Source organism: Acartia tonsa, chromosome 6 (assembly GCF_053477335.1).
Source record: "Acartia tonsa isolate MP-2025a chromosome 6, ASM5347733v1, whole genome shotgun sequence".
NCBI classification, from domain to species: domain Eukaryota; kingdom Metazoa; phylum Arthropoda; class Copepoda; order Calanoida; family Acartiidae; genus Acartia; species Acartia tonsa.
In genome coordinates this window covers 31698395-31716993 of record NC_137265.1, presented here as the reverse complement: position 1 = coordinate 31716993, position 18599 = coordinate 31698395, and the positions used below count along the sequence as shown (strand labels likewise).

The following is an 18599-nucleotide window of genomic DNA, read 5'->3' as shown; positions in this document are numbered from 1 at the left end:
CATAGTTCCACAAATACAATGTTATAATAATTTTAGAAAGAATGCTTATTTCAAAGAAGCGAAACCCCAAGGTTTGATGAGTGTTTTAATTGAAACATAATTTCTACATTTAATTATTGGGTATTATCTTTTTAGAAATATTTTTTTCAATTTTGAAAATTTTTATACCAAACACCACCCCCCCCCCCCCCCCACCGGACAGAACTATAAACTCTGACTGCGGCGCTCGGCACTCTCTCCTGCCTAGTTGCCGCGCTCAGGACCCTAGTATGCCTAGCTGCGGGCGCTCGGACCCCTAGCCTATAACCTAACCTAACCAAAAATATTTGTTCTCTGCCAGAGACATAGTTCTGGGGAGGGGGGGGGGGGGCGGCGGGAGGATGGAGGATGGAGGGTATAAAAATTCTAAAAGGATAACGCCAATTAGTGAATATAAAGGATATAATTTTCTAACTTTGATGATAACGAATATTTTTCCTATAGAGAATTAATTCATACTTGCTGGCCCTACTAGATTAATCTTATGACTTAAAAATTACGTTTCAAGGTCTAATTTAAATATAACCAGAGAATATCTATATTTTAGAGCCAATTTGTAACTAGCGGGAAAAAAAAACAGACTCGTAGCCGTTTGTCCAAAAACTATTGTAATAAGAATATATATATGAAAATCACGAAACCCTAAAAATAATGTTTTATCTATTTTACATACCGATATGGTATTATTGGAATGTAGCACCAGATTTTCATGAACTCTTAAAAAGTAATACTCACAGCTGTTTAAAATAACGATACCCCCATCAACCCCCTATCGCCTTCACTCCTAAAGGATGAACGAACTGACCAATCTAAATTGACGTATATATCTTGTATCCATTATTTTAATATCGATAATATCCATTATTTTGCAGTAATCGTTTAAGAATAAAGAAAAATTAAAAAAAAACCTCAACAAAAGAAGAATATAGAATATTTTTAAAACAAAAAAAAAACGTTTGCATCTTAATAGCTTTTATAATTGTTATTACACAATTACATATTCATTCATATTCTTTTGGTGGACAAAAACGCTGTAATTGAACAAGATTATTTATTTATATAAGATTATTTATGCAATGTTTAAGGGGGGTAACCATGATTTTATCCTTGTTGGAATACAGAAACTTGACCTTGCTGACAAAACTAGGATTTTTTTTTTAAAAAGGGCCTAACAACATATTTAAAACAACCATATTCCACTCATTGTCTTTAAAAATTTGTGTACTTTTATTAGATCTTGAGTAGTTAGTTAAAACCAGCAATGTCTAAACTTATTAATTTTCATCTTCAGAAGGGATAATTTTGTTTATCATGACTAGAAATGTAAAACATTTTTTCATTCATTGTCCTACCCTTCAAGATTCCTGATAAAACCAGAATATCATAAAATTTTTAGAATTATTGATCTTGAAGTTTTATTTTGTTTAAAAGCTTGGAAATCAGGGATCTAAAGGGATAAAACAATGAAAGGTAAATTAAATACATCCACAATGATGATAAACAAAAATACTCATTCGGCAGATTTTATATTAATGGTTGAAAAGTTTGGACTCTGGTACTATGGAACCAACCAATTAGAATTCAATAAGTTTTTTTATCAATAAGATAATGTGTTTATAAATCTTTGGGCAATGTTGAGTAATTTACAGTCCAATGGGGTATTCCTATCCAGGTTTTTGTTTAGGAATAAATATTCATTCCTAAACAAAAAACTGGATAGGAATATCATTCTCATTTAAACAAAAACTCATTTTTATGCTAAAATGTGGTTTAATTTTGGTTTTTAAATTTCATTTATTTCTCTGGTATCATTTTTCTTTCTTTTAGTAATTAATAAAAATTCTAAAATCTTCCAAAAAAAATTAAAAATCTTCTAAAAATGATACCAGGGATATAAATGAGATACCGGGGAAATAAATGGGGTATTCCTGTCCAGTTTTAAAAATACTCATTCGGCAGATTTTATATTAATGGTTGAAAAGTTTGGACTCTGGTACTATGGAACCAACCAATTAGAATTCAATAAGTTTTTTTATCAATAAGATAATGTGTTTATAAATCTTTGGGCAATGTTGAGTAATTTACAGTCCAATGGGGTATTCCTATCCAGGTTTTTGTTTAGGAATAAATATTCATTCCTAAACAAAAAACTGGATAGGAATATCATTCTCATTTAAACAAAAACTCATTTTTATGCTAAAATGTGGTTTAATTTTGGTTTTTAAATTTCATTTATTTCTCTGGTATCATTTTTCTTTCTTTTAGTAATTAATAAAAATTCTAAAATCTTCAAAAAAAAATTAAAAATCTTCTAAAAATGATACCAGGGATATAAATGAGATACCGGGGAAATAAATGGGGTATTCCTGTCCAGTTTTAAAAATACTCATTCGGCAGATTTTATATTAATGGTTGAAAAGTTTGGACTCTGGTACTATGGAACCAACCAATTAGAATTCAATAAGTTTTTTTATCAATAAGATAATGTGTTTATAAATCTTTGGGCAATGTTGAGTAATTTACAGTCCAATGGGGTATTCCTATCCAGGTTTTTGTTTAGGAATAAATATTCATTCCTAAACAAAAAACTGGACAGGAATATCATTCTCATTTAAACAAAAACTCATTTTTTTGCTAGTAAAATGTGGTTTAATTTTGGTTTTTAAATTTCATTTATTTCCCTGGTATAATTTTTCTTTCTTTTAGTAATTAATAAAAATTCTAAAATCTTCCAAAAAAAATTAAAAATCTTCTAAAATCATACCAGGGATATAAATGAGATACCAGGGAAATAAATGAATATTTACATCCACTATTTAAGGGGTTGTTTATATGGGAATGAATATTTACATCCACTATTTAAGGGGTCGTTTATATAGGAATGTCTCTTCCCTGCTTGGAAACATATACCTATAGTTATTTATTAATTGTCTGTTCATCTCTCTGACATGGCTTAATCCTTGGGTTCCATTTATCAGTATATAGTTCAGCTTCTTTGTCTTTATTATTAATAGCAAAGCTACTCTATAAATTTCCATGTATGTTTGTCTGACCGTTTGTCTGTAATGCCCGATATATATATTACTAACCATTAAACATTTAAACTAAAAATTCAGGGTTAACATGAGTAGCTGTATGTTTAAATAACATGTTTCTATAATATTCATCATTATATTTTAATTTGAGTACTGTAGCTGCGCTACTTTAATCTAATCATTTTTAAAGGGTAAGAACAGGTGTACAGAGAATTATAAATAAAGGTGGATATGGGTATATCTATCTAAATTGTTAATTGTAAAGACATAGAAAAGAAGGGATTGACAGACGATGTATATGAAAGTTTTACATTGCCCAGAATTATCATTATCGAGACAAATTGTATGCTTTAAATAAGAAGCAGCTGGCTGCTGCGAGTAGAATATGGCGGTTGCGGTTGATAAACCCTGGAAAAGAGTAGGTTTGTACATGGAGGGAGAGGATATTGGGCTGTTTATATTACTAGTCCCCAATAATCTATAATACAAAGTAGAACGATGTCTGTCCGTCTGTCCGTCTGTCCGTCTGACCGTCTGTCCGTCTGTCTGTCCCTTAAGATCTCGGTAACCACTGAACCGATCGGATTCTACTCTTCAGGGTATATACCTATTGGTCCTGTGGTGGTTTTAAGCTATTTTCTTGGGGGGTGGGACACCCCCAACCCCCCCAAAAACAAAAAAATCCCCCCCCCATTTTTTTTTTTTTTTTTTTTTTTTTTTTTGCAGAAGATTTCCTTGGTCCTTTGTTCAAAAATATTTTTTATTCCAGCATTTATTTTGAATGAAAGAATAGCAACATTCTCTCACTAAAAACAATAAATATTAATTTTTTACGAATTTCGCCTTAATTTTTTTTATCACCTCTTGGGGCAAAGCCCCTAGAGGCTAGGGGCGAAGCCGCTAGTTTTATAATAATGTATTAGATGGCTCAAAATTTTTTTGGGATTCTATTAAATTTTAATTGGTTGGGTCATAAAGTTGAGTGTCGTCCAAATGTTTAAACCACAAATTGGAAATTGGTAAGCTATATTGTAGGGTTGGGCCGGATATCCGGTCTGGCCAGTTATCCGTCCGGAAATCCGTTGATTTTAAATATCCGGTTGGATACCGGATATTAAAACTATCCGGTTACATGATATCCGGCTAATTTTTAACGCCGGATATTCGACCGGATATCCAGTAATTTGCCGGATATCGAACGTAGGCCAGATATTCGGCCAGAACCGGATATCCGGCATTATAAATCAGCCGGATATCCGGTATCCGGCTAAAAAAGTATCCGGCCCAACCCTACCATATTGTTACATCTTCTATTAGCGGATGTGCTCTTAACATCTAAGGTTTTGTTTTCAGAAAGGTAAGTAAAGGTAAATTCCTTTATTTTCAGTCAAAACCATTTTTTTTTTAAGAATATTTACCTATTCGTTTACTCCTTTATTATGTAGCAAGATTTTTAAGTCTGTTTGTCTGTTTATAACTTTGTTTGTTTGTGTGTTTGTCTGTCTGTTTGTGTATTTTTCTGTCTGTTTATCTGTCTGTTTGTGTATTTGTCTGTCTGTTTAACTGTCCGTTTGTGTGTTTGTCTGTCTGTTTATCTGTTTGTTTGTGTATTTGTCTGTCTGTTTATCTGGCTGTTTCTGTTTATCTGTTTGTACAGAACTTTGTTTGTATGTGCACATCTATCTGTTGAGTTTATGAGGGTGAAAAAAAAGAGAAAGAAAGAGAGAGGGAGAGAGAGAGAGAGAGAGAGAGAGAGATAGAGAGAGAGAGAGAAGAGTCATGTCTATATATGTTCGTATTTACACTTTAAATATCGATCTTATTTAGGGTAGAAAGCAGCAACCACCCTCTACTCTCTCCTTTCTTTTTATATTCCCTGCACATAATTCTCCTTATATTCCCCCCTTAACTCTAACCACTCCCCTTTGTATTCCCCCTCGGAGCACACTCCGTTTACGCATGCGTATTACAACTTTTAATTATCCTAATACTTTTCTTTAAATTCAAGGCATTTTAAGTAGTAGTTGTAAATGAGTTAAAGCCAAACATGTAAACAATCTCAAAACACATATTTTCTTTTTAATTCAATCTTTTCTAAAAGTGAAAAATATGACACAGAAGTGATAATCATATCTCAACCAAACCATTAGGGTTTAGTATTAGCAGCTTTCATAATCCAACAGTTAGGGACATTGATGGTTTTATTAGGCTTTCTTTTTATAACCAAAAATAAGACTATTTTAAAGATAATGTATTTTTTTTTGCGGGGGGGGATTTAGATTAGATAAAAAAAAATTGTAGCAAATAGATCAAATCATTCTGATTTTTTCTTGTTTAGAACGTCTGTCTGCAGACAAATTACTTTTATTAAACATACATAAATATTGATATAAAATTCCAATTTTTTTTTTTTAATTTGACATTTGTGTATGATTTTCATAATATGACATGTGTACTAAAATAAATAATTTCATACATTTGAAATGAATTCTGAATATATCAATTAACAACTATAGGATTCATTTTGCACTATATAGTTTTAGAGTCTTAAATTCCGTTAATTAATATTAGAAATATAAATGTAGAATGTTGATAAGGTTTAAGTTTGAATCATATCAAATATTTAATAATTTTTAAATTTAGATCAAATTTTGATTTGCAAAGCATTTAGCATCTCTAATAACAGAGTAGGTTAAGATATTTTGACAGGCAAATTCATACTCTGCTTTAGAAACAAGCTATTTCATCTTTGGGCTTTTTAAGTTGGTCTCCTTTTAAGGTTTAAGGTTAAAGATACTGTTTTTAATCCATGATATATTCCTTATTTATGTTTTTACTAAAGAAATATTCATAGCTTTGACAAATGAATTGATGGTAGATAATCGAAGGGTTATTGGATATATAAGATTATGCTTATGTTCCAAAAACGCCAAAATTGTCAATCATGATATAGTTAAGGATTAAGATTATACCATTTATACATTTCCTTTAAATATAATATTCAAGACAAGCATTCAAACATTTTCATATATACTCATACATATGCTGTCTAGTTAAATGTTTGAAGTATACAGTATATATGTACATATGAAATATAGTAAAGGAGAGAAATGATGTTTATCTAATATTTCAGATGATATTGGCCACTCGCCAGACATACGAGCAGCCTGCAAACATTCATAATTAGAACATAGAGAACGTTCACCACTTATGAGTGGCTAGCGGTGATTTGAAATAATGTTTGAAATGACTTATAATAGAACACAGTGATTAAATATAAAAAAAATATATTATCAAACTTGTGAACTTCCGTTGTAAAGTTGATATGAAGTGAAGTTAAACATTTCTAGTGATTTCTATTGATTGCTATAGTGAGGTTGATAAATATTATCAACCATATCCCCAACTGCTGGAACAAGTTATCGGTTCTCAACTGTAGTAAGTGAATGGCCTTTCTCTCTCTTTCTTTCTCCTTTTTTTAACTTCCCCCTTTTTCTCCCTTTCTGATATTTTATGTAACCCTAGAGACAAAAGATGGAAATAGAAAAATAGAGAGAGAGTTGGAGAGAAAAATAGAAAAGAGACTGATTTCCATACTACCATGGATGACAATGTCCATAAAAGCGATGCTCGACAAATCAACAAGTAGAACACTAGCCTTTAAAACCAAATATATCTATATGACGACACTTTTAATATTGACCAAATATTTGTTTAAAGTAGTCAAAAATGTAAATCTTTTATTTTAAATGTAGGGCAAAAATACAGTAAAAGAACGTAAGGATAATTCTATTATTTAGTAACAAAAAAAACTACGTAGGAAATTTATTTGTGTTTCTCCTCTTTATTTTTCATTGTTACAGGCATCTTGTTCTATGTTTAAAATGATTGAAAAACACATTGAATCTTTCCATTAAGAACGTACGGTCATGAACATTTTTGGCATAGAATAGTCTTGCTTTTAATATTATCCTGTTTTCTTTCCCCTTAAAACCATCCAACCCTCACCATTCACTAGCGGCTCTCGGAGGCCAAAACCAAAAATATACCATACACACACACACGCTCATATACTTACACACTCTTCAACATATTAAGTGTATTTGTGTAGGTTTTTATGTGTAATAGGGTGTGTGTGTGTGTGTTTTGGATAAGAAAGCCAACAATACCATACACCATGAGAGAGACTGGGAGTAAAGAGATAGAGAGAGTAGGAGGAGAAAAAAGAGTGCTTGAGAGAGAGAAAAAGAGAGAGAGTATAATATACTCCCAGAGAAAGAGAGTGTGTGTAAGTGGTGTGTGTGTGTATTGGCTCTTAGTCAGTGCACCATAGATCAGCGGAGTGACCAGAGGAGACACCCCTTGACCCTGGCCTATGCTCACCAGCACCAGCTAGCCAGCTAGGAGCACAACCAACTAACAGACAACCCACCACCATAGCGCAAACGCCCAACAACAAAACTGAAAACCAGCAGGGAAAAATTGAATTTTTAAGCCTTTTTTAATAATGTATTTTTGTGTTATGATTCAAATTTAGTGAAAATTATGGTGAATAGGCCATTTATAAATTATAAGTGAAAAAAAATTTCGACGATTTTTCATTTAATTTCAACTTTGAAATGAATTCCATGTATTTTATTCCAATTTAAGATTATGTTATTTACTGTGTGTAAAAATGTGTATGATACATAATATTGATTGAATATATAATATCTATAAAAGAAAGTTATCCATACAAGTAAAACAAATACATATAATATATGTATATTTATACATAAAAATCCATCATACAAATTACATTTATTACACTATACATTTATATACATATTTATAAAACAAAGATATATATAGATATGAATATGTTTATTTATTGCAGTACATAATTTTCCATAATAAAACAAAAGCTCGAATCCCTCAAAGGTTTCTAGGTAAATTAATATAACACCTGCATTCAAAACGCGCATGTCTTTCATGTAGTATAACTTTAAGTTTGACTTTATTAAGCATTTGATAACAAAATATTTGATATTTTTTATCGGTAAAGATTTTTTAACTCATTAAGCAACGTATTACTTTATTAAAAGAAGAAATCTTATTTGACTTATATACATACATACAAAAATTCAGACTTTAGCTGCATAAGTTTTAAGGATAAGTTTGCCGTTTTGTTGTCAAAGTCTATTTTACTTTTAATCACCTACGTAATTGCAATCTTATTAATAGTTTTGGTTAGTTTGAGTTATGGTAGTCTCCCGAATAGGTTAGCTCCTCATCAGATGCTAATAACTAAGGTGTAACATATATGATACTGGATATTTAATAATCAAATACAAACTTTCATTATTAATAAATGGCTTAGAAATTTATTTTTCGCGCAATTTTAGATGATAAACTAGCAAAGTGGCCCTGGGCCCAATCCAGGCCGTTATCATGGGGTGCGCCATGAGCGCAGAGGAGCGCGCGTCGCGGGCGCGGAGCAAACAGATCGAGAAAAACTTGAAGGAGGATGGAATCCAGGCGGCTAAGGATATCAAACTCCTCCTTCTTGGTAAGTTGTCATTCTTGTTCATAGTTAGATTTGTAATGATTAGTGATATTTTTAGCTGAACATAAAATGTTCAAATTGTTTGTTTTTATCATAAGGTAAATTTGAAAACTAAAAAGAAAACAAGTTATCAACTTGTTTCAAAGTAATTTGGCAGCCGATAAGAATCAGTAAATAGAAAAAATGCAACAAAATTACAATTGTTGTTAGAATATATATTTCTATTAGGGCTCTGAAACCGATTTATTTCCGCTGGATTAGAACCAGTTCTGATTCATATAGTTTTACAGAATTTGTCTACGAAAAATATTAGCCTTTTTTGTTCTTTATATATTTTTTAAATTCCTATCTGCAAACAACTATCTATAATTCTTTCCGATGAGTAATAACGTACTGTATAAGTAGTATTTTTGTCTGTCCGTTAAGATTTCACTTATGACTAAATGATTGAAATAAATCTTTTAGGTAGGTTTTTAGCTATTTTTAGACTAGGGGCACAGCCGCTAGTGATATATAAAGTATAGAGAATATTTAAAGAAAATTTGACCTTTACAACATTCTCTTATTAGCCGAGGCTCGCAAAAAATAGTGACAATTTTTCAAAAATTTAAATACTAAACAAGGACAGTTTTATACAACAAAATAAGGACGACACAACATGTTTGTTGGAAATAAAAAATAAAGTATTTTATCCTAATATATGAAGTAGTAAGCTTTTTTGTCTGTAGCGAAGGATCTCCAAAACCACTGAATCGATGAGGTTCTCCCTTACAATGATGCTACTTATAGGTCCTGAAATGGTTTAAGGCTATAATTTTTACAAACAAGTTTGAGTGTGGTTTTAGGCTATTTTTTGCCCTTCGAATATATAGGCTCAGGGCGCATTCGCTAGTAGTACAAAAAGGGTATGTCCAAAAAAATGACGTTTGCAAAAGAAATGGCCATTAAAAATATGTTTTTTTTAGATTATCCCAATTTTTTCCAAACCCCCATAATAAAACAAGAATGTTTCTTTGAAAAATTGACGGATAATAAACTTTTAGATTTTTCTTATTTCCAGAAAAGCTGCACAATCTTAAACTAGGCCTGTTTTATTATTTATATTTGCTAATATCTATCCCTTAAACTGTGTCTCTGTCGCTCTGTGGACGGATGAACGGAGGTTTTAATGTAATATTTTCATTTTTTTCTTTGCTTTCCCTCCATCTCTCTACTACCCCCATTATATATATGTATATTTTTTTGATTTTTCACTTCTTTTTTCAATTATGAATAGTGCAACTACTCTATAAATATGATATGTACGCCCCAAAGTCATCGAATACATCTATTTTCTTAGAACTCTCCAAATATTTAGATTACTGAGCTTTTTTTCATCTAATTCTTTAGCTTTTTTTTGAAGCTGTTTTTGTAACAAAATCATTCTTGTTCTGCATATTTTTCATTTATACAAATAAACCATATAAAAGTAATAAAATAATTTATAATATCTCTCTCTCTGTCTCTGTCTCTCTGTCTCTCTCTCTCTCTCTCTCTGTCTCTCTGTCTCTCTGTCTCTCTCTGTCTCTCTCTCTCATTATCTTCTTTTTTATCTGCCTCTCTATATCTTTTTATAGGAAGAACAAATTCTGCCAATGAATGAATTTGAATAACTTAAGAAAACTAAAAAAGATTTTTCAGATATAAAAAGTACTCCTTTTTCGACTTTTTTTCTAGTATCGCTTCAAAACCAATATTAATGTCCGTTGAATTAAAACCGGTTCTCAATCATACTGAAAAATCTTCTGTAACATTGTATTACAGACAATTTTCCATGAACATTAAAAGAAAGATCGTAAAATTGATACCAGTTTTGTTAGTCTAGAACTTCAGCGCCTCGGGGCTAGCAAAACTTAATATTTTCATTTTAATATCCACGGAAAGCTGTCCATGGAAATGCGATGCGATAAATAATTATTGTGATTAACCAGTAATATGATATTATAGTTTTCATGAGAAAAAAATAATTTGGTGGGTTACGGGTGTTCCACTAGTCAATTAAAGGGATAGTACCTAAGATTTTCCTTTCCTTTTGTGTTTGCTTATGGAAATATTTTTTCCTGGTTTGAAAATCTTGCTATTGTTTCTTATAAAATATTCAGCAAAAAGTATTTTATTACACATTCCTAATCATGGTTATTGATGTTATTAACACAATAAACACTAAAGAATGGTATCTTAGCAACAATAGCATTTATTTTTTAATAAAATATTGACTCATTTGTACATGATGTCAAAAAAACACTAATACATAGACATTGATTTAAGTAATTTATGTTCTAAACTGAAAGTTAAAATTTTCTTACATGATTAAATGACTGTCTCAAATTATCAAAATTAATTCTAGTTTATCATTACTGAGATCCTTATGGACATAATAATCTTTTTTTTATTTCAATATCTGTTGCTTTTATAATGCAGAATGCAAAAATTTCATTATAATATGCAAATAAAAAGGATTAAAAGTATAACTAACATACTAAGAAGAAATCTTATCCTAGGCTCACTTTAAACTTATACAATATTGGCAGGGATGGAGAGGATAATAGAAATTAATTTGATCCACACCCCCAATTAGACACATGATTATTTGAATATTAATTACATTGTCTTAACTCTCATCCCTTAAGATTTCCAAAAGACAATAATAAATTCTTATCTGGCAAATTTTGCTTTTGGTATCTTAGAATTAATGGAGGACCGAAAAAAGCCTTTCTGAACTTTAAAGTAAAATACATTTTTATTTTGATATCTGCATATGATTGTATAATAATTTTGTATTGTTCTCTCCCTTCCTCCATTAAATTCGTTATAAACCCATAATGAATTTTACTAGCCGTGAAAAAGAAACATGAACAACTATATTCATAAGGAGCGCACTATTTTTCTTCTGTTTTTTTTGTAACGAAGCTACAAAAAAATATTCAACTAAAAAACTTTACTAACCCTTTTTATATAGTATTCCTAAGGAAAAAAATACCTAAAATGCTTTATATAAAGTGGACTCTCCAATGAAAATTTAATTGACAAAATCAATATAATTATTGCTTGGCTTATATTAGGCATAATTGTATCTAAAACTGATGTTACAGAGTAGCTTCTATTCTACAAATGGGGAAGCTTAACACAAAAAGCTGTATGAATGATAAAAAACTAAACTAACTGCTTGGGGGGGAAATGTTTGTTTGACTTATATGCAAAGAAAATAAAATAAACACTTTCCTTTTTACACACTCACAAAATTGAGGTTAGGACTTGCCTAAAAATCTCAGCAATATCACATTTTTAGTTTTTTGGGTCCCTAAATAAACCCCCAAGTCTCAAGACAAAGTAAATATTTTATCTTGCCTTAACTAAACTTATTATTATTATTATTAAAGAAGAGCATTTTATAATAGTTTTCGATTAGATTGATTCAAATATTAATTATAAGTTGCAGACAGAAGGTCGGACAGACATGAGAACATTCTTACGAGTAGAAAAAAGGGTGGGGGATAGTTTGGTAGCTCCCAATTATGTAAATAGGATACTTAGCCACTTTTGAAAAATAATGTGTTTGATTTGAAACATTCTTATAAAGAAGCAAGGAATTCATAAGTAGTTTTTTTGAGCGGCATAATACTTTTATCTTACCAGCTGCTACACCCCTAGAGGCCTTTGAGGGGAGGAGAAATTAGACCCCACCTAAAAAAAATAGTTAAAAACCTTCCCAGGGCCTAAGATAAGCTACTTTGTAAAAGGGGAACCATATCGGTTAGCGGTTAGTGAAATTCTCAGGTACACACACATTGATCCTGTTACTTTATTATAAGGATATACCTTTTGTGAAGTTTTCTCTTAGTTATAAACCTTTACAACAAACAACAGTATACTATAACACAGTAATAGTATAGAAAATCTTAGAACAAATGCTTTATTTTTATCATTTAAGCCAAAATAAGCCTTGTAAATTGTTTGCATGTAAAGTTTACGGAAGACGGGCGAACACACATAAATTATTGAGAATCTACGCTATTTAAAATGTTAAATTTCTCAAGAAACTAGTTTTATAAATGAATAATGAAATCCTTAGAAAATATTTCATGTAAAGAATTAATTAATTCATTAATTTTAAATGAATTTTGGTCTAAAATTACACCATTCCACTTTTTATGAGGTTATAAGTAGCGCAGCTACTCTATAATTATTGAATGTCTGTTTATTCGTCAGAAGAACATTAAATAAAGAATTTTTTTAAAATCGAATGTTTTGGGTTGCACAAGCCCCCCCCCCCCCCCTCCCTTGGTAAAACTACAAATATACTTAAAAATGACGTACTGAAAATTTTTTCATAATAACTATTCTATTTTTAGCTTTTACTTAATACAATGAAAGTAAATTTCCCCGAATTTATTAAGTATTTATGTAAGTCCTATAAATCAATGTTTATATAAGGTTTTAATAAAATAAGCCCAAAAATAAAATAAATCAGTAGTTATTGTCGATTTTTTTTACATAATTATGCATTTTAAAACCTTATAGCTTAGATAAAACGTAACATATTTTTCAAAGCGTAGGTTCTCTAAGACATGAGTTCTTATTTATCTTTTTTAGTCAAAGATTAGCTGCTGCGTTATTTATAAACATAATTGTTTATAGATGAACTCAATCTATTTAAAATAACTAATCAGGCATTCTAAAATAAAGCAGGTATACACGGATAGGACAGTTGATGATAGATTATTCATCACCCTCAATGCTTTGTATTATTGTAGCTGGTTTACAAATGCACTAGCGACTACGCCTCTAAAGGCCTCTAGGGGCTCTTGGGGCTGGAGGGAAGTCGACCCCCTCCCAACTTCAATTGTATTTTAAAAGAAAAGTTTAAACCCTCCCCAAAAATAATTATAAACCTTCCCGGGACCTTGGTAAAGGAGAACCATATCGGTTCAGCGATTATCGGTACAGTTTATGATAAGGATTGGGGGGGGGGGGGGATAAGAAAGGTTACATATTGATTTATTAATAAATGTCCTATACCTTACTCCCTGAAAATGAGTCCTATATAAAAAGTGCTTTCCCTGCACAAATTTTAAGGTGTAAAATGTAAACAAATTTTAAAAATTCCTCTTACTAGTAGATTGTTCTATTATAATAACTAAGAAATAGACTTAGCTAGAAGTTTTTGTTTAAGCAACTTCAATTTTCTTATAAAAAAGAAAAGTAAACTGTAGTATAGTAAAACCATAGCAAATCTAAGGAAACATTAGATAACAGCATTTTTCTTAAACTTTTTAACTGATGATAGCACAGTATTTGGTTGTGTCTATGAAACAGTTGAAACAAAATGTTTTTTTTAAAGTTTTTGTATGAACAATTTTATATTTTAGTTAGTATAAGCAATGAGTTGGCTTTAAGTTTCAAGCAACTAATTACATATTTGAAATAGCAAATTTTACAAATTCCAAAATTTTAATAAAATATCAAACAATGTTTAATTCTTAATGTATTTAATTTTGTTTTTATCAAAAGCAAAACAAAGTTCTGAAATGATCGATGTTTGTTTAGGAATAAGTTTAGACATCCAGCTGAATCTTAAAGTTATTCACTGAGGCTTACACGCGGCTATTGCGCAGCTGCCGAGCCCTATGACAGTAATTTTCCTTTTTTATTATATTATTAGAATGATATTTTTAGCTATGGATATTATTATTACTACTTTCTTATCCCGTAATATTTTCGCTAACATTTGATAAGAATTAACGGTTCCGTTTTCCAATTATAAAATTTTAGGTTCCTAAAAATTGAAATTTTAAATAGTTTTTAAAATATGTTCATTAGTAGAAAAATAATAGTAAACTATAATAAAGTAGAAGTACAGTAAATGATATAAAATAATTAAAATTGTTGCATCCAAACGACAACAGTTTCTGAAGTTTTTTAAACACCTTAAATAAAATAAAAAACTATATTTTAACAATTATGGAATGACAGTTTTTGGTACTGTCCAACGGACGTACAGTCATGTCCTAATTATGTGGTAGCTGCGCTAAAAAAACTATTTGTATGTCTTGTTTTCTTTTCTTTAACAATGTTGTTCGATAATTGTATAATATTTACTTTTATAAAGATCTATTCATTGTATTTATAGGTGGAAAGGGAGATGACAATTGAATAAAAAAAATTCCCTTTTTTATAATGGAAAAGCTTAATTGATACATGGACTATTAATGTACACCTACTATTATGATAAACAAAATTACCTGTTTTGTAGATTAACATTATCGATAGAATTTTTTTGACACTAATAGTCAAGCTTTTATCATTATACTCAATTCTTTTAAGTTTTCAAATGAGAGCTCGTGTTTAAAACTTTAGGTACCAGTAAAATTTACAGTCCAATGTTCCCTTCCTCGCTAAACAAACATTTATTATGACTGTCGGGATGCATAAAAATTGTTTTCTGTTGAAATATCCCTCCCTCGCTATTTGTAATAGATATCTATGAAATTATATACATATAAACTATCAATTAATAGATAAAAAGATTATTTATAGATCTTTTTATAACAATTTTGTAGTTTAACTAACCTATAGCTATAGGGCATAAAAAGTAATTTATTTTGAAATTTAAGAAAATATTTCGATAAATTGTCAAAGCAAGTGATTTATTGACTCCAGAAAATCTTGATGTACATATTTGTACTTGTGTGTTTAAGAATTTAGACCTCCTTTCTTCTAAAATAATTAGTTTATCGATAATCAATAAAAATAAATCCATTCCATATTTAATGCATATTAGACCAAGGGGCTGCTATTCAGCCAATTAGTTCCTTTTTGAAATTGCGAAAAATAAATATTTTGTTGGCGTAAAGTTGGCGTAAAACTTGATTTTTAATATAAATAAAGGGAATTGGGTAAAAAGGGGAAGATAATTGTTTTCCTGGTTAGACCAAATAATATAAAGTAGGTAATTAAAACTCAGTAAAACATTGAATATATCAATTTTGATCATTAAAGTATAAGATTGAAAAATATATGGGCTATCCTTTCAAGCAATAATGCTTTTAAAATTGGCTGTCGAATATGTATTGTAGAATTTAGGTCTTACTGTTGTTTATAGCCTTTTCCAGATACTTACGGACAAGCGCAAATTGCAACAAATCTTCCCAAAAAATAAAAGATAAACATAATACATGTTCAGATTAACATAATGGAAATAAATTGTAAATAATGTAAACAGATGTTTTTTTTTTGTGTAATGAAACAATTATATGTACACCTTTATTAGTAGCGCAGCTACACTATAACTCTAATATATATCCACACGTTCGTCATAACGTCAAAGTTAAATAAGCAAAATAACTAACTTTCTTGTTAACAGAGTACATCACTCTCTATCTATATTTCCTTGATAATCCCGCCTTATATTTTGGCAAAACACTTTTACATGCTTATATAATCCCTCATACGCTTGCAGAAGCTTTTTATTGTTGTTTATTTCATATAATATATACCATGTTCTAAAATTTTATAATAACATTGATTCTGTTTTTTTTTTGTTGTTTTTTCTTTGCCATATTATCCTATAATTATTGCTGATAGTCTTATATACATAATCATCTAGTTTATATAGCTATAATTTTGTAGAATATATTAATTTTTGATCTACATGTAATTTATTGATCCGCATATTATATTATTTGCCTCCAACTTTTATTATTAGTGTCTCTCCAGGGTGTCCTATTATTTCCCCAAACTTTATGAAGCTCTTTATAGTGCCTATAAAAGAAGGGGGAGAAATTAATAGCTTTTGGCAGTGGTATCCCGAATATTAAAATACTAGAATAATCAATAATATTAGATAGATATTCTAATATTTTGACGTCATTCAGGATACTTCGGCCAACAGTTTTTTTAATACATCCCCTTTTTTCTAGGCACTATATAGAGCTTCAAAGTTTATCACAAAAACAATTCCAAAACTCAGAGAGAAAGGGGACAATGGGCTGTTTATTACACTAGTCCCCAAAGTTCTATAATATCGTTTTCTTATTAGTTGGCTTAACAACTTTTAGAACTTTAGTGAATTTTGATTGGTTAGTTTATTAAGTTAAGTATTCAAACGTTTTAACCATCAGCTTACGCTACAGAAAGGGTACTTTTGTGTATCATTATTGGGGATGTAAATTATTTTATCGGCCATTGTCTTATCTCTTTAGATCCTTGGAATATGACAATATGCGGAAGTGATGACACAATTCTCTGAAAGGGAGGCCGAGATACTTTCCCCTTATGATTGATTTCTTGATTACTTCTCCATAAATTAATTTCCCCCATTTTTCATGGAGGTTATCCCTCTCTCTCTCTCTCTCTCCTCCCTCTCTCTCTTTCCTCTCTCTCTTTTTTTCATTTTTCTACTGTAGATTATCTCTTTTCATATTTCCCATGTATCTTTTTTCTCTCTTTGTCTTTTTATTAATGATTTTTAATTTTGAAGGATTTTTTTCAATATGATTAATTTTTCACCTGTTTAATATCATTAGACATGGACAATGTTTTTCATATGTAAAGACAATTTTGTTCAGATGTTTATTTGTCAACACAAAGAAACAATAGAAAGATGATATGCAGAAGAGAAACTAAAAGAAATAAAACTTTTAAATATTTTTTTTTGTCTTTTGAAGCATATACTAGATGCACAATGTCTAAGGAATTTACATGGAAAATTTCAGCTGTCTATCTTCAAAATCAGCCGAGAAAATTACATTTCCCCCATAGTCTTACGAACTTACGAATTGACAGGCGGAATTATAAAGCTAATTCTAAAGTAGCTTCGCTATTGAATAGGAAAACCTTTCTTTTATTAGAAAACTTTAATAAATTAGATTAATCCCAGAGATAATGGGAGGTAAAACATGAAAAATTTATAAATCGAAGAATGACCAATAGTTTAATACATAATCGGCAAATTTAGAGCCTTGGGTATACCTTTACAGTTAAAAATCATTTCAAATATAAAAGGAAAAAAGGCAGCTCGATTTAAGCTTATCATTATCAGCGGATTGTCAAAAAAATTTTCTTTTAATAGCATTTTGTAGGCTATAGTTTATTTTTTTCAACGCGACTGCTAAACCTAGTAATTCAGCAAAAACTACACATCGACCTTGAAATAACGATGAACTAAGAGAAATAATATAACAAAGTAATTATGACGAACACCTGTTTGGTCTGTAATAGTTTGTATTAAATATAAAATCATTAAATCCATTTAATTTATTACGTAAAAAAATTATTAAAGAAAAATATAATGTTTGACGTGTTTTATGAATGTATATTTGAGTAAATAAGTATCCTGAATGAAAATCTTCTCTTTTGGTTTGCATTAAAAGTAAAAGAATAGTGAGGGCACGAATTATATTTAACTCAACCCACGGGTCTTTGTGTGTCAGCCAATAGCGTCGGAAATATAAACACAGCCAAGTCGTTACAAAAGAGCAGAAAGCAATCTGCAAGCAGACAAAGCAAGCCCACCACTTGTCCGGGTTATACATCTGTACTTATACATTTATTAGTTTTGCATTGAATTTGGGCTTTACTCTTTTGGAGCATTGAGCAAGAATTCAAGGTATATTGTCCTATCTAAATATCCCTGTTTTTGCTACTATGGATAAAATGAAAGAAAAACGAGAATCAATTAATTCCTTAATCTTTTTAGGTGCTGGAGAATCCGGGAAAAGCACAATCGTTAAACAGATGAAAATTATCCACGAGAGCGGGTTCACTAGCGAGGACTTCAAGCAGTACAGACCCGTCGTATACTCCAACACGATCCAGTCCCTGGTGGCCATCCTGCGGGCCATGCCCAATCTCAAGATTGACTTCTCCAACAGCGAGAGGGAGGCGGACGCCAAGATGGTCATGGACGTGGTAAGATTGTTTTGAATTTTTTGAAAAAAGGA

The 18599-nt window shown here is 30.4% G+C and overlaps 1 protein-coding gene across 1 annotated transcript in view; it reads left to right on the top strand.

Annotated features, from left to right (window-relative positions):
- The first annotated feature begins 6211 nt into the window (after positions 1-6211).
- The window catches only part of Galphao (G protein alpha o subunit), a 31002-nt gene continuing 18614 nt past the window's right edge, over positions 6212-18599 (top strand). The window contains exons 1-4 of the mRNA XM_080164382.1: positions 6212-6512; positions 7348-7549; positions 8459-8622; positions 18356-18567. Coding sequence (XP_080020508.1) covers positions 8505-8622; positions 18356-18567 — 330 coding nt within the window. The 5' untranslated portion in view covers positions 6212-6512; positions 7348-7549; positions 8459-8504. The remainder of the gene's footprint in view (positions 6513-7347; positions 7550-8458; positions 8623-18355; positions 18568-18599) is intronic.